Genomic DNA, 17,283 nt, shown 5'->3' on the forward strand with positions numbered 1-17,283 from the left:
CAAGTCTGTGCAGCATCAGAAACAAATGACACTTTTTATCGCAGTCGACTGGTTTCTACTTGTGACTGTACTAAAACTGTAAATGTAAAATAGCTGGTGAAAAAAAAATGTTGCTTTAAAGCTGGAGCATTTATTTATTTTGGTTCACTATGCTGACTTTGAATGAGCTCCCTATAGGATACTGAACAGGTTTAGACTGAATAATAATGAAAATATTTTTATTGGAAAACGTCTTTTTATTTTTATATACACAGTAATGATGCATATAATGCACTTTAATAAAATACAAAAAAGTGATCAAATGTTTCAAAGCCGAGATTGTAACATTTAATAAGCAATCAATATCCAATTTTGTAACATCAAGCAAAACGTGTGCTATGCCTGAAGCTCTTTGTAAGAGTACATTTTTTTCCACATGTTGTTATCTTACAGCCTTATTCCAAATTGCATTGAATTAATATCTTTCCTCAAAATTCTGCACACATAACCCCATAATGACAATGTGAAAAAGTGTTGGGTTTTTTTTTAGATTTTTTTCACATATATGACAATTTTATATTTTGTGTAGAATTTTGAGGAAAGCGATTGATATAATGCACTTTGGAATAAGGCTGTAACATAACAAAATGTGGAAAAAGTGAAGCGCGTGCTGTAGGTGTTTTCCTGATGCACTGTACATTCTACTGTAAATTACATGAACCACTGTAGAATGTCTATTTGCAGATGTTTTCAAAGCACTATGGTTGAGCTTTAGTTTAGTATATATATAATAAACTGTATGTAATGTATTTTAAAACAGCCCTTTTGTTTAGTGTTTGTTTATTGCATTGTATATGTTGCTAGCAAGGATGCTGCCATGTTATCATGCAGTTCTAACTTAATAGTTTGCAGATCTCCTCTGGTCAGAGTACCTGTAGTGGAAATGTATATAACAAAACACGTTTAATGTATAACCAAAACACATTAAAATAACTTTTTACAAAGATTTTATACACTGGTGCATAAACTATGGAGAGCCGCCATTTTGGTCAGGATACGACGTAGGTTCGTTGATTCCTGTGAGCTGTAGCAAGGTTAAAAAAAAAAAAATCATTCTAAAAAGTCATTTTATTGTGGGATTTTGTTTTGTTTTTTGTTTAATAAAAGTGCACATATTTTGTTTATTGGTAATACATTAAAGACATTTCCACTGCAGGTGCCCTTTAACAAAAGGTAAAAAAGACAAATTTGTCTCCTGGGTCAAAATGTAAATGCAATTTTTTAATGTATTTTTTTAAAAACAGCAATTGATCATTGGCCACACTGAGAAACAATGACATGCATCTCGGTGCATCGATTAATAATCAAATCACAGTCTCTATAATCATATTCCAATGGTGAGGTGCCCAAATGCTTCCCACCCCTAAACAATAGGATGGCCAGAGTGAATATAACAAATGTTGTGTATTTGTTTGCTTTTCATTGACTGCGTAGATTAGGCTGTTTTGTAATGGTACAGTTGGCCAGTGGCCTGTTTTCCACTGAGCTGACCTGCTGGTTTAATATTGTTGTCCTGCCTCACAAAGTTTGATCCACAGCCTAACCACGAGCAACATGTCGACTTTTACTTTTGCGCACGAACGAGCATCAGGATTCTCTGCTGTATTATAGAGAATGCAGTAAAATGAGAAATTAAATCTATTTTTCATCATTCAGCCACTCCTGCAGCGCCATAACGATATTTACAAGCCAGAGGATTCACTTTAAGCTTGTTTTTCAACCAGATTTTAGTAGACAGACTGGCCTATATACTGTATATTCACTATATACACCAAAATATCACAATTTGTTGTTTGTTTGTGAATTAGCTCAAACAGACATACTTGTATAGTGTTTATTTTCTACTTTAATGTAAAAATTATATATGCATATTCATGAGTGGGCGTGTCTATAGCCAGGACACTGACTTCCTCCTCCCCGCACATTTCTTATTTGCATTTTTTTGATAACTTTCCTTTCACAGAGAATGCAATGTATGAATCTGCATTCCTAAGAGTTAATTAAAAATATCTCTAAAAACAAAACTTACAGTGCTTTATTCATGCATTTATTCATTTTCTACAACATTATGCATACTAAATATAAATGATTACTGAAAACTAAGCTGGGAAGGTTGATTTTAAATGTGCTTTGTCCTTACGTGAGCATCAGAATCCTCCTGCAGGGGAAGCCTTAAGGCCTATTTTTTGTAAATACGGTAACATCATTATCTGACTCTACCCACATTGTTTATACCACAGGAAATAAGTGGAATTGTGTTTGTGAGGAAACGAGAAATTCTTCGCCAAGGGCAGCGGCAGATGTGCCGAAGTGCACAAAATAAATTCAGTGGGGAACAGCTATCGCCTCAAGGTTCGGATTTCTGCTTGTAACAGAACGTTCCCCCAGTTTAAGGACCTACTTAGACTGGAATAGGATGGGTGTAGAGACGCAGGATTGGCTCTGTCTGCTTTTATCATGTGTCCCAGCAAACCACTGAATGATCCCTTAGCCCACTGGTTCTCAAACTTTTGTCTCTTATTTCTGAATCCATGTACCCCCTTATGTCCGACTTCAACATTTTGCTCAGAGTTCTGTAATAAAAAAAACAACTATAGAGAACAATGATGGAATGAATGAGTGATAAGGTATTTTAAAGAATGTTGGAAATAAGTGGAAATAAACAGTATTTAGGGACTCCTGAATAGATTTACGTATTTCCGTAGTTTTTAGTATTTACGTCATCTGTGTGTTTTTGGCGTCGTTTGGTTGTTTCTTATGTCATTTTGTACGTTTCTCTGTTATTTACATATATTTTTTAGAGATCTTGTGTTTTTTTTCTCTCATTTTGTGTGTTTTTGGTGTCATTTTGCGTATTTTGTTGTTGTTTGAATCTTCTTTTTACTATTCACTATATGCTTGTCTTGTTTTGTGTTTTGTCGTTTTCATATATTGTTGATATAATTTAAATTATGCTCTCTCAGTGTGTGTGTTTTTGGTGTCATTTGGTTGTTTCTTACATCGTTTTGTATGTTTCTCTCTCTGTTATTTGCGTGTATTTTGTAACCATCTCGTGTACTTTTTTCTCATTAAGTGGGTCTTTGTCGTCGTTTTGTGTGTTACTGGTAATAGTAAGTATTTTGCTCTCTTAATGTGTGTTTTATTGTTGTCATTTTGTGTATTTTGTTGTTGTTTGTTTGTTTTTTTTATATTATTTTTTTAGTATATTTTGCTTTTATTTTGTGTGCTTTTGTTGTCGTTTTGAGTTGCTGGTATTATTTAGTATGATTATAATTTTTGACAAAAATAAACATGATAAAATCCTATATTTTTAATGCTTTCATTTGTTAATTTTCCTCTCTCTTTAGAGGTACACGTGACCCCATTTGAGAAACACTGCCTTAGCCTATGAAAAACATGATAAATGCATTGATAAAATGCAGCATCAGATATGACTGTAAAACCAACATGTCGATATGAATATAAAAATGATATGCAAAGTATTCACTCACCCATCTGCATAATTGTCTACTCCCATATTGATAAGTGTACAAAGTCCTCACACATGCAGACTGCTTCTACAAACATTTGTAAAAGCAGACAGAGAGACATCATAATTTAGTATTTAATAAGCAGCTTTTTATACCCAAACCAAGAGTTTTGGGAATTTTAAAAGAAAAGCACATTAAATGCACCGTGCAGGAAGGCAGCTGCAAAGAGGAAATAGTGTGGCTGCATGAGATTTTATAGAATAATATAATACTGCCGCTTTGATTTCTTTTCATCTCACTCCTTTGATGCGGTATTAGTTCTGTGCTGCCAAGCTCTTACCATAATTGTGATTTAAGAATATTTCCCTTTCTGCTCTCAAGGCACTAAAACCTGGGTTTTAAGGATTGTTTTCTATTTTCTTGTTGTTTCATCTTTCTTTGTCCGTATTACTCTCTCCCAGTAAGGTATAAAAGAAAGATAAGATATAAGAGAAACTGGTTTACCTGCAGGAGATCTGTGGTCACTGAGAGATGCCTTTTAACCAAAGACTTATTAGAAAGTGCGTCTCAGCCTGTGAGCAAACCCAGGTCACACCCTGGAGCCACTTTCTAAGGAAATAAACAAAGTCTGGCTGTGTGCGATTATCTTGTCTCACTTCAGTTAAAAAATCACCATTGGCCCACACAAAGGATTCTAAAAAACTGTTAATATCAGAAAACCCCGAGGATTCAAAGAGATGCTTGACTTATCATCAGGATCATTTAGATTTCCTCCCCATTTGTTACTGGCACAGTGTCTGTGAGGCCTCGATCATGATGAAGCAAAGTAGCCAAAATGCTATGCGAGTAATTAAAGTATTAATGAATGGATGCCGTCCATCCCTTATACTGCAGCAGCACATACAGTACAGTAGTAGCGCGGCTCTCATCTGTAGCCTAGCCAAATGCAAACATTAGCTCTATGGACTTGTGCATTAAACTCACTAAGTGTTCTGCAATGTACAGTTTAAATACTTTGGAACTGGTTAGTACTTGGGTGGGAGAGCACTGGTGCCACTTTTGCTCTTGTGCAGTTTTTTTCAACCTTGGGGTCGTAACCCCATGTGGGGTCGCCTGGAAATAAAATGGGGTCGCCTAATATGTCTAATAATTGATAAAAATATACTCATTAAAATGTGTTTTTTTAAAATGATTATTATTATTATTATTATTTAATTTGTATTCTTAACCCAGTGTTTTTCAACCTTGGTGTCACCTGAAATCTCTACCAATTGGTAAAAACAATAAAAAAAATTCAGAAATGCTTAAAATTATATTTTTACAATTAAAAAAAAAAAATATTATTATTTTTCAAATTAACATATCACACACAATAAATATCAAACAACTGTTTTCTATCTTTAAATTCTCTCAAATATGAATTTAGTTCAATTAAAATGCAGTATAAAAATTTGAGGTGGTGCATTTTGTCACTTTGTGTATTAATCCTGTATACTCTGTATTTATTAAACACTTTAATAAACATGATCAAAGACTAATTCTAGAAAAAAAAAATGTCTCTGGGGTTGCCGGATATTTGTGACAGGTTGGGAACCTCTGCTCTAGTGGCATCTGTCATTGTGTCCTTAGGGCTTACCACCACTGAGTGTGTAGTGAAAGAATAATACAATGTAAAGCACTTTGAGTGTCTATGAAAAGCCATATAAAATCCAATGCAGTATTATAATTATAATTATTATGACTTACTAATTATTTTAATTCTTGCAAGCATCCAGTGGTAGAGAAAGGAGCTTTAAAAGGTCATTCATGCAAACAGGAAACACCAACTATAAATGATTTCAGATAATTGATCTTCACGTAGTTGAAGGAAGGGGAATAATAATGAATGAGATAAAATAAAATAGGTTTCAGTCTTTCAAAAACAACAACAATAAAAACATCAAAGTTATCGTTATTTAAATGAATCAAACAGCACAAAAACCAAACAATTAAACTAAGTTAATTAGCTTGTGTTAAAACTAATTACTAAAAGTAAACCCTCAGGCCTCAATAAAGGTTATATTAAATGTTTTAACACTGGGTGGCCTGGCCAGCAGAGGAAAATGCTGGCTCCTGATTGGTGGATGATGTCATAGTTGTTTTTTTCCAGCCGTCAAATAAGGTTGAAAGTGTCTATTTGTACGGTTGCCGTATGGACAACCCCCGGTGCTGTTGGTATGGTTACCGAAGCATAAGTGCGTAGTGTCTTAGGGTTAGGTTTAGGTTTAGTGTTCAGTTTAGGTTTAGGTTTAGGTTTAGGTTTAGGTTTAGGTTTAGGGTTAGGTTTAGGTTTAGTGTTAAGTTTAGGTTTAGGTTTAAGCTTAGGTTTAGGTTTAGGGTTAGGTTTAGTGTTAAGTTTAGGGTTAGGTTTAGTGTTAGGTTTAGGTTTAGGGTTAGGTTTAGGCTTAGGTTAAGGGTTAGGTTTAGGGTCAGGTTTAGGTTAGGTTTAGGTGTAGGTGTAGGGTTAGGGTTAGGGTTAGGTTTAGGCTTAGGCTTAGGTTTAGCGTTAGGTTTAGTGTTAAGTTTAGGTTGAGGGTTAGGTTTAGTGTTAGGTTTAGGTTTAGGCTTAGGTTTAGGTTTAGGGTTAGGTTTAGTGTTAAGTTTAGGTTTAGTGTTAAGTTTAGGTTTAGATTATAACCCAATATTGCAACAATTTTTAGGGTTACGTTTAGATATAGGGTAAGGTTTAGTCTTAGTCACATGACCTAAACTGGCCACTGAGGAGCGCTGCGTACGGATAGAATGTCGGTATATTGATACGTTAATAGTACGGATAGCCACTGCCAATAAGGTTTCAACACAAATCATCTAGTTTTCAATTGTTTTGGGTCTTGCTCATATTTCTGATGAACTACAGTTTTATCAGTAAACCCTTTTGTCATTTTCAACGTATCACTGTGTCCGAATAAAGCTTCAGAACTAACTCAGCTTCAGGGCTCAGTGTCATTGAACTCTGACTTTGTCACAAACTCAATTAGGAAGGTATAGCCTGAAACACTGATGTTGTTAGGGTGCAGTGTGCAGCCTCAGCTCTGCCTTTGACCTGTTCTTAGTTGTCTGTAGTCGCTGGAAAAAGGTCAGGCACGGGTTAAATATTGTGATTGAAACAGTTACCTTCACTATTGTGAGATGAGGTGAACAAATAGAAGTGAAATCATTTGGCAGCAATGTGGTTTTCTATTTTTGCACTCGAGAAAGAGGGCCTGTATCACCCTAAGTGTTATTAGGATATTAGTGATGACATATCAGAACATCAACCAGGTTGTCCTGAGGGAGAACACAGTTACATGACTGTTATTTTATTCACCTAAATGCCAAATGGCTCATAAATACTTGGTAGTGATTAAATGTGGCGCCGTCTTCTACATGAGAGGAATTAGTTTGACAGAGATGATATTATTAACTCCAGCTCTAACTGTTAAACAGCACTTTTAATGTGTTTTGTCTTGTCTTGAGTTCGTCTACGGTTCACCTCAAAGTTTCTGTAATCGGAGCTTCATTTATATACATTTCTTTTCACAGTGTCACAGTGGATGAAACGTGTTTGGTGTTTGGGTTTGACATTTTATTTCATGTATATTATATAACTGTTTAACAGTTAACAGGGTGTTAACTGTGTTTTAAAAGGGTGTGTTTCAGACACATGGTAACAACTCATTCAAAGATTTCTGCCCTGATACACCCGCGGTGAGTTGACATTGTTGTTTTTATAGTTTCTAATTTTCTATTTTTCATAAATGAGATGCAACAGAGTATGGCTGATGAGCTAATGTTGGACTTGAGTTACATGACTTGGACTCGAGTCACAAATTTGATGACTTCACAAAATCACGAAAGGACTTGCAACTAGACTTAGACTTGAAAACAAATGACTCGTGACTTAACTCTGACTAGAGCCTATTGACTCGGAAAGACTTGACTTCCTACCTTTCCATGATAAAAGATTTCATAAAATGCAAATATCAATGAGCAATAACTACTTAAACTCCTGTGGGATGGCTCGGCAAACAGAACTTTGATTGACAGGTCCACTGACAGCCAATCAGGAAGCAGCTGAAAACATCAAGCTGGGCTGAGTCATGCGTGCACTAGTAGAGAAAATTATTCCAAGAGTGACATCCTTTGAATTTAAAGCTTGTACCGTGATTAATAATTAATTTGATATCACTATTATTTGACAAATGTGTACTTTGTTCATTAGTTGTTTATGTCAGTTGAATGAACTGTAAAATGGCACTAGCTGTGGTACATTATGTACTTGTAATTTAAAGTTGAGGACTTTTGACTTGACTTGGACTTGAATGGCCTTGACTCAAGACTTGACTTGGACATTTCTCTCTGCTGGCCTCCGGCAGGAAGTGCCGTAGCCTGAAGTGCAGAACTGCAAGGTTCTGCAACAGCTTCATCCCTCAGGCTATAAGTAACTGCAGTAAAACTAACAATAATCTATAACTTATTACAAGCCCAGTGCAATAATTATTAGTAATCCTGTCAGCACTTAATCACTGTTTTAAATGTGTGTTTTTATACTGTTTTATTGTGTGTTTTGATGCTTTTATTTTTAAAGCCAAATAGCAAATTTTATTCTGTATGTGCCTATGGTGTGTATGTATGAATGACAAATAAACTATATCTATATCTATATCTATATCTATATCTATATCTATATATCTATCTATGACTTGAGACTTACTTGAGAAGCGGTGACTTTTTCCCACCTCTGAAGTGTCTTATCAAGTTCTATCCTTCTCCCAGCCAAAATATACATTCAATTGTTCTCTACAAAATGTGAGTCCAGATACTAAAACATCATCATGACCTGAAAACCACACCAAAAAACAAACAAACAAAAATAAATAGATAAATCCTTTTGTGAGAAATTGTGACTTTTCAGCAGCCATTACTCCAGCTCCCTCGACAGGGATTCACAAGAGTTTAAACATTTCTAAATCTGAAATAAGAATAAAAGAAACAAAATGTGTAACAAGCAGCACACGGTGGCTGTAATTTCAGTCATTAGTTAATACAAGGCTGTTCATTTATTTAAAGCAGCATTTATATTGACAGAAAATGGCAATTGTGTGTCTTTTCTTATTAATTGCAACTCTTTTTGGTATTAATTGACTAAACTTTAAAATTAATTTCTAGTTAAGACTTTTTACTTATAGAAATACTAACAGTATTTCTCATTCAACAGGTACAACCTATTTATCTACTCAATTAAAGAAAGGGAACCTATTTTCACCCTTTTCATTTTCAGCTGTTTGAGTTTGTTTCACCTAATATTTTGAGTTCTTAACTACTTAAATAAAATTGGGTAAAATGTACCAGGCATTTTAAGTTCAATTTTACCTAATTTTTTATTCACTTTTTACATTTTTTTTATTTCAGTCACAGCTGATGATTCCTTTTTTTGACTTTAGTTTGAATGAACATTTTCTTTGGCAGACAAAAAGGAAAGTCACTCACTTGACACCCTTTTCGTTCCAGTTTCTTCCCGTTATTCCCCGCGTTATCATTTCACTCTGATCTTCTGTAAGCCCCAAAATAAACATCTGCCATTGTTTTGCAGCGACTTTCAGTTCACGAAAACACCCGAAGTGCGTTTGAAAGTCATTTGGCAGAGTTTTTTGGGAGCAAACACAAGAAATGACAGTAAGAATGAAGTAAAGACACTTCTATGCATCCGTCTAGGGGTCTCCACATCCATACAACCCAATGCGTGGAACTTTTCCAACGATATCAATGAGTGTTCACAGTGGGGATTAAAACAAACTTTCAAGCAGAAATTGCAACCTTTTAATTTGTTTTTTTCTCTGAGAAAATCCTGTTTGATTTGTAGTTTTATGAGGCCTACATCTTGTACATTTACAAGTTTTGAGCTGTGTTAAGATTCTTCATTTGCAACTATGATGCCTTTATTTATTTAGAATAAAGATATTCCTAAAAAACTGTAAAAACTTTGTCTGCGGGACTCCACATCTATACAGTCCAATGCGGGAAACTTTTCCCACAGTGTCAATAAGTTTGCAGTCGCGATTAAAACAAACTTTTAAGCTGCAATTGCAACTTTTTACATCTTTTTTGTGATGTTTGATCTATTGTTTTATAAGTCCAAAACCATGTCTTTATTTGATCAAAAACTTAACTATTGAAACTACATCTTGTACTTTTACAAGTATCAAGCTGTGTTCAGGGCCGGCTCTGGGCATAGGCAAACCAGGCGGTTCGAGGATGGCAAAAATTGAATTCTCAAAGTGAAATAAAAACTAAAATATAATAAAAATTAGATACGAATAATAAATTATAACCCATCCTTCACATTTACTTAACACGTTTACTTTTAATTAAATAACAAAAAGAACAGAAAAGCTCAATATGAAAAATCTATGTGCTGACCCGCCAAAGTCTACTCCCACCTGGAGCACCGTATTACCCTGGCCGAGTTAAGATGTTTTTGCTCTTACTCAAACTAAATACTACTTCTCTTGCAACTGTGATATCTTTATTTATATTAGAACTATTGCAAGTAAAACTTTTTAAAGTTTGTTCATCCATGTTACATTTTAGATAAATAATCATTCAGGTCATCTGCCAGCATAGTAAATTATTTTATTTGTACAATTGTTCTTTGTGTTGGTGGAACAGTACTTGCTCATAATTTCACACTTGAGGAGAAAAGTTCCTTGACTGCCAGAGTTGAAGTGATCGCTTTTGATATTGTGCATTTAAAACACTGAATGAAACAATGATTTTTTTTTTTTTTTTTGACAGGCTTGGTTCTCTATATACTGATGTGATTTGATGACAAAGCTATATTTGTCCATTTAAATCTGTTCCTACTTTTTGTTGTTGTAATAAATCCAATCTTTTGTGAAGGGAAAATAAACATTAACTTTTGGGGATATTGTAAATATTTGTGGTGAGATATACAATACATATGACTGAATGTATTTTTTTTTTCTTTTCAAAGCTCCATAGTTACAATTAGTGTCAGTTGGAGGCAGATATGGTGGCTTGGCTTTGGGGACACATAATAGTTGTCCAATTCTCACTTATCTGAAGCAATCCATTTAAGTGGATTTTCCAAAATGCCAGATAATAGAGTCGGTTTGACTCAAGTGGATAAGTGGGTCAATAGAGACAGATATGGTTGAAGTGATGAAATTCTTCACTTGAATGCAGACACGCACAGCACAGCCTGCAGCTGCCTGCCATTGGCTAAAGAATGATCTGAAGCATAAAGGCACTTACATTAGTTATCAGTGTTCCAATGCATCACTTTCATCATCAAGCAGCCCTTTTTTATATAAGAAATTCAATTTTAGATTTGTTGGTGTTTGTGCTCTGTACATTGGACAAATAGATTGTGATTTATGTTATCAAATTGCTGTTTGCCCCTTTTGTTTTTCTGAGCTCAGAACAAGAACAGTAGAATTACAACTAGTGTAGCACCATTTTTGAACTTCTCACTATCAATCCTTTTAGGTCATTGTATCACAATCCTTTCTTTTGATTAAAAACTGTCAAATTTAATAAACATATCTCATCCCACAATTTTTCCTTAATTTTGAAATTTGCTTCCATGCAAACAATTGGAGTCAATGCAAAAATGGCATTTTTTAACATCAGTGTTTCACGAATGGAACCAATAAATCATTGTTTGAAAAATGATCAACATCTCCATCTCCAATATGTGTATTTTAGGATAACTGAATTTTTGACAGCTGTTGGAAATCTTCCTTTACACACTACTGTCTTGCTTTGCTCATTGCTCTGCAGCAGCTATTATAACAGTGTGTTTTCCACACACATTTGTCTACTACTTCTGCAGAACTAAAAGTTAGCCTAGGATGTGCTGCGTAAAATAATGATCCAAATGAAGAAAGTAGCACACACATACTCAAAGTCTCATTAGTTTTGAAAATACTCAACCCCTTGTCTTCTTTTTTTGTATGCATGCGCATATGTGATCAGAAGGTTTTGCTATCTTTCCTGTGACAGTTGTTAAGTGTTTTGCTGCAAGGCAGGAGACAGCAAAACGTCTCTTTTCTGCCAAGGATGAAAGCCTTCCCATAAATAAGGGTTGTTTTTGAGAAATGACTGATTAAATACATCCCTTAAGTATGGCCCAAATAAATTAGACTAAACTCCATATAATTGTATCAGAATAGCTTTGAAGCCATTCTTTCATACACAAGCAAAGTCAAGCTTTTTTATTCTAATGAATGCAGTGAAGAAGGGAGAAAAACTGAAACATATGAACAGAGGACTTTCAGACTGTCTGTCTGTGGATCAGTGGGAATAAAGCAGTCAGTATTGGCAAATAAGCACTTTGATATAAACATTTTTGAAAAAAAAAAAAGAAACTCAAAGATGCATTTGCAGAAACTGACGATTACAAAAACCTCTGATTTATACAGTCCTATAATGTTAAAGGAAATTATTTTCAGCCACAAGTCAAAGCAGCATTGTGTTAAAATAAGCATGATTACGCATAATTATAAGCCCTGGGTTCAATTTTTAAAACTGAAATGCCACAGAGCACTATTCAAAATACAGTATACTTATATAACCTATGTCTGTAATTGTATTAATTATCTTGAAATGAAACTCATTGCACGTAGGAAGATAATTTTCATCTATTGACTACAATAACTGCTGAAAACAGATTAGGTATGAAGGAGTGTTGTTCATTGATTATTGTCCAACTCTTGACATTTCAGTAAAACTGGGTCAATTTGGCATATTTGGTGGTAAAAGCGTAAGAGTGACTGCCCTCTATGGATTGAAAGCTGGCGATTACACATAAATTTAGCTATTCGCTGAGAATGGCGGTTTGTGATGTTTTGGTGGTTTCTTGCATCACGAACCAGCTCTTTTGGCCCCACCCCTTCTATAAAAACTAGCACCTGTGGACTCTGCAAGGTTGGATTGAGATAATTGTGAATAGAGAGATATAGCTAGTTAGCATAGCATAGCTTGTTCTTTGGAGATTTTATTGGGCGAGTCTTAACTGCTCCAGGAGCTCCGCCCATAATCAAGGCATTTTTTTATTTTCCAGCCTGGATGCACGTCAGTCAAAACCTAGAGTTTAAATACTTTTTAATAAACATTTGCAGTAAAGCTACTTAGCTATGCTGTTGAGCTTTATGCTCTGTAGACCATATGAAATATCATTAACCATGTCTACATTTGTGTTTCAGGAGGCGTCTGCATCTCTCAGTCAGTAAAGATTCCCCGAGAGCCCAAGCCTGGCGAGTTCGACAAGGTCATCCGGCGACTCAGAGAAAATCCTAATGCAAGAGTGATAATCATTTTTGCTAATGAAGATGATATCAGGTAAGGCCCCATAAGACTACAAAGACTAAAAGCACTGCTGGAGCCACCAGCTCAGAATCACATGGATAAAAATACCATACTCCAGTGCTGCCAGACTCTGAGGAGCATTAAAACAAAATCAAAGGGTAGTAGTTTTGCCACGCTGACCTTATCCACTACAACATATGTTTCCTCACCTTTCACAGGCGGCTACTCCAAGCAGCGAAAAAAGCCAACCAGACAGGTCATTTCATTTGGGTGGGCTCAGACAGCTGGGGATCCAAAATCTCTCCGGTTGTGCAGCAGGAGGAGATGGCAGAGGGAGCAGTCACCATCTTGCCGAAGCGGCAGTCTATCAGAGGTAAAGAGTACTGTGTAGAACAAGAAACTTTCCTGTTGTTCCATTTTTTCTTACACTAGAATTATTGGTAACACTTTACTGGAGGTTTTATACATAAGGCTGACATTACGCTGGCATTATATATACAGTAGACCCTCGCTATATCGCGGTTCACCTTTCACGGCCTCTGTGTTTCACAGATTTGTTTTACAGTGCAATTTTGGATGTATTTTTTTACAGCGTATGAACGCGCATAGTGTTCCGCGTCCTGATTGGTTAATGCTGCGTTCACCCACCAGCGACACATCCAACTCGGTGAGTTTCACTGCCTGCTGAAGCGAGGAGCTGCGCTCCTTTTTCTCCTCTCATTAACATAAACCACCAGTGAAAAAAGCCGGTGTGATTAGCGGCTAATGTTATCCTAGCTCAGTGCTACAGAGAGAACTTTTACCTGCTACTACCACCTCCTCGCTGATTCTCCTCAACGCCAAATCCTTCCTAGTCCCGGTTATAAAGGCCGTATCATACAGCTCCAGGTGGTCACACACAGCTTCTACTCCATGGTTGAATGGGTGAACAGACCGGTGTCCGTGTTGACGTGACGTCATCGTCAACAAAGACTGAATGCGTTCAGCATCAATGTCTGATTGCTAGCAGTGTGACTCTGAAGTGCTGCATGTTTGAAAACAGGTTTATGTTTTAAAATCTACAAAGGTTTGAACTTTGAGAGTGTTTAAACAAGAGAGAAATGTTTATACCTGTCTGAGAAAAGTATATAAAGTATGTGGTGAGGGGTTTTACAGCCTTAAAACATGTATAATAATTGTAAAAAATAAAGCAGACAACTTCGCGGATTTTGCCTATTGCGGGTTATTTTTAGAACGTAACCGCGATAAACGAGGGATTACTGTATATGTATATATATATATATATATATATAAGCTCAAAAACCCACAAAATGACTCCAGAAAACATTACAGAAAGATACACCAAATGACAAAAATATAAAAATGAGTAAAAAAAAAAACAACAAACACATTTATCATGCACATGTCCCATAGAGTTAAACCAGGGAAATTGCACATGCTATTTTACTTTGCACCTGCACATATACCCTTTTATAACACTACAGAGTACAGAGTATGTACACCGCTTTGTACATCCAACTTTCAAACACATTTGGCCATAATTGACAACTCTACTTAAGTTCCCACTGTATGATTACATACTTCCGACAGGCACTGTACTAGTTTAGCAAATGACATTTAATGACTGATAATGACAGCGTAATGTCAGCGTAATGTCAGCCTTATGTATAGAATTTCAAATAAAGTGTGACTGAATCATTCTAGTGCAAGAAATGACTTCTTCCATAGATGCATGTATGTTTAAGTCATTTAATCGAATCTATAAATCTGATTACCAAACAGAGAATGTTGATGAAGTGTATTGTTGTATTGTTTCGTAGGTTTAGTGTTTTTAACCTTAACTCTGTCTGTGGTTTGCAGATTTTAACACTTGTGTTCACACTGGTCCCGACAACGTCAATGACACTGCCCCCCTCGATCTTTCTAGGTTTTGATCGTTACTTCATCAGCCGCACTCTGGAGAACAACAGAAGAAATATCTGGTTTGCAGAATTCTGGGAAAATAACTTCAACTGCAAACTCAGCCGTCACGCTGTGAAGAAAGGGTCCGGACTTAAAAAGTGCACAAGTAAGACATTCCTCTGCTGAAAAACAGCTACTCAAAGCTTTTCTCTAATAGGTTGAACACTGAACCAACTTTGAAACGTCCTTCATTTATGTAATGGGTGACACATTTATATTGGATAGGTTTGACCAAGTTGCCTGCCTATTAGACAAGAATGAGCTATTAAGTCATTATTCTTCATCCTGGTTCATCTCTATTGCAGCCATTACCTTTTTTTCCTAAGTCATCTGGGTTTTACCCACATAGCCTAGCATGTTAAGAGCTTATTTGGTCAAAAGTTTTTTTCTTTTACAGCTTTAGTTATATAGCTTGTGAAAAAAATACTCAATGTGAAAATTCATACGTTTTCTACTCATCAACTTTAAAAATTCTAAGTTAATTGTTCTACAAAATATATTTTCTGACCAAAGTATATTCATGAAATTCTCTCTGTGTGTCGGTAGTTGTAGTGAACAGCTGTTGGCATGCTGCAGAGCACCTTTACGTCTTTGAACATTAGGCTTTCTAAGAAATACATGTACTGCGCCTTGGCCAAGATGAAGGAAAAACTCTGTGAGGCCAAAAATAGATTTTCATCAGTTATTTTTCTTAGGTTTTTTTTTTTAATGGGGACAAAAAATATAGATAAAATTAAATAATGCTTGTTGGTTTTTTGTTTTTTTTTTTAAAAGAAAAATCTTTAAATAATAAATGTGTGGTTGATTAGGCTGTAGAAAGACTGACTCAAGCAATACACTCACTGTAGTTCAGATTATTAATATTTTCAGTTCAGGAGGAGACATAATAAGACTTGTGGCCTATTCATCATTTGTACTCAATTCAAAGGTAGAAAAAAAATCTAATTAAACTCCACAGTTCTGAAGATTGAAGACCGTTGAAATGATTTGATCTCAAATCTTTCACAACTGATTCAACCCGCTCGCTTCAGCCGTAGGCAACTAGGGACAAAGTCCGAGGGTCTTAATATTTTAACACAATCTGTCATGTTTCTCATATTAATTTATCTCTATGAGGCTTTAAATCCAGTCTGGTCATTTTAGAGTTCTACTTGTTGAATTAGAGTAACTGGCTCTCACAGGATAAGCATTTGCTTGGCTGAAATATTATTCTGTACCTACCTGGCTCTGCAAAGAGAGAATCCCTGACTCGGCACCCTGCTGTGTTGCTAAAATCTTTTTAATAAGTACCTCGTCCTGCCTAAAGCACTGCAGTCCCATTCTTCATCAAAACACTAAGCTCATTTTAAATGCTGCTTTTTACAAGCCATGTATAGTACGTGACTTAATTCTTCACAGTTGCACGAGCTGGATTTATTGAATCTTAAACATTGTTTTGAGTTGATTTAAATCACAGAATTTAAAGATAGTTTACCAATCAAAAAGGAATCAGTAACATCCAATACATGAGAGTAGAAAGACACTGTTACATTTTATTGTGTAATAATGGGAAACAAATGAAGTTATAAGGCAAAACCAGGGAAACAGGGCAACAGATCAAATCATCAAGAAAAGACGGAGTTGGAAAATCACAGACTCGTCATTCAGATTCCTGAGTCATCACAAAGAGGCTAACACAGTCATCACAGTAGCCTGTGTACACAGCAGCAATCATGGAACAAGTGTTAATAAAAGAAATGCCTCTGGGATTATCGCACATCTATTTTGGCTAAATAGACTTAAGTTGACCTATTTGAAGATAAACTAATCTATTAGGGTATTAGATCATTTATTAATGTATTAAATAGGAATGATAATAGGTATGATATTTAAAAGCTGATCTCAAAGTGTTGTAAGTACTGCTCACAGTATTTTGTATCTATAATACAGAATAATCACCCTAAAAATAATACTGTATATACAGATTTTTTTTATTATTATTATTTTATTTTTTATGCTTTATATTAGAGTGGCTATTTCATTTATTTATTTATTACACCATTGATTTACTCAATAATTTCAATGTTTTTTAAAATAATGTCATCAACCTCTCAACAAAGGCTGTGCTTTGGAAAGTTTTGACAGTAATAAAATCAGAACGTTACCGAAGTCTGTGAACTTCAGTCGTTGAGTGAGGTGACACCACTGATTTAAATCAATGACAACGGGAAAAATTGCCACATTTTATTGTTCATTCGAGACAACTTGCAAGATAAATGACGTGGGTTTTTTAGTATGGGCGAGAAGATAGAGTTTATGATTTGATATATGGTCGTCACCATAATCACCATGGCATTCTTTAAAAAAATAAATCCACACAGTCTGCACTATGTTTACGGTCTGCACAAACTTCCTTTGCTGATGTGGGGGCAGAATCCTGCCTCTGCTGCATCTACTTAAAAATAAGAACAATAAGAACAACGAA

At 35.4% G+C, this 17,283-nt stretch overlaps 1 protein-coding gene across 3 annotated transcripts in view; it reads left to right on the forward strand.

Annotated features, from left to right (window-relative positions):
• Positions 1 to 17,283, forward strand: part of LOC114463370 (metabotropic glutamate receptor 4-like) — a 222,398-nt gene that overhangs the window by 150,751 nt on the left and 54,364 nt on the right. For 2 of the 3 annotated variants that reach the window (XM_028446900.1, XM_028446902.1), the window contains 3 exons: positions 12,755 to 12,890; positions 13,076 to 13,230; positions 14,785 to 14,925. In XM_028446900.1, coding sequence (XP_028302701.1) covers positions 12,755 to 12,890; positions 13,076 to 13,230; positions 14,785 to 14,925 — 432 coding nt within the window. The remainder of the gene's footprint in view (positions 1 to 12,754; positions 12,891 to 13,075; positions 13,231 to 14,784; positions 14,926 to 17,283) is intronic. The other variant, XM_028446903.1, reaches the window with a different exon arrangement.

The sequence above is a fragment of the Gouania willdenowi genome, chromosome 5 (assembly GCF_900634775.1).
Source record: "Gouania willdenowi chromosome 5, fGouWil2.1, whole genome shotgun sequence".
Lineage (NCBI taxonomy): Eukaryota > Metazoa > Chordata > Actinopteri > Blenniiformes > Gobiesocidae > Gouania > Gouania willdenowi.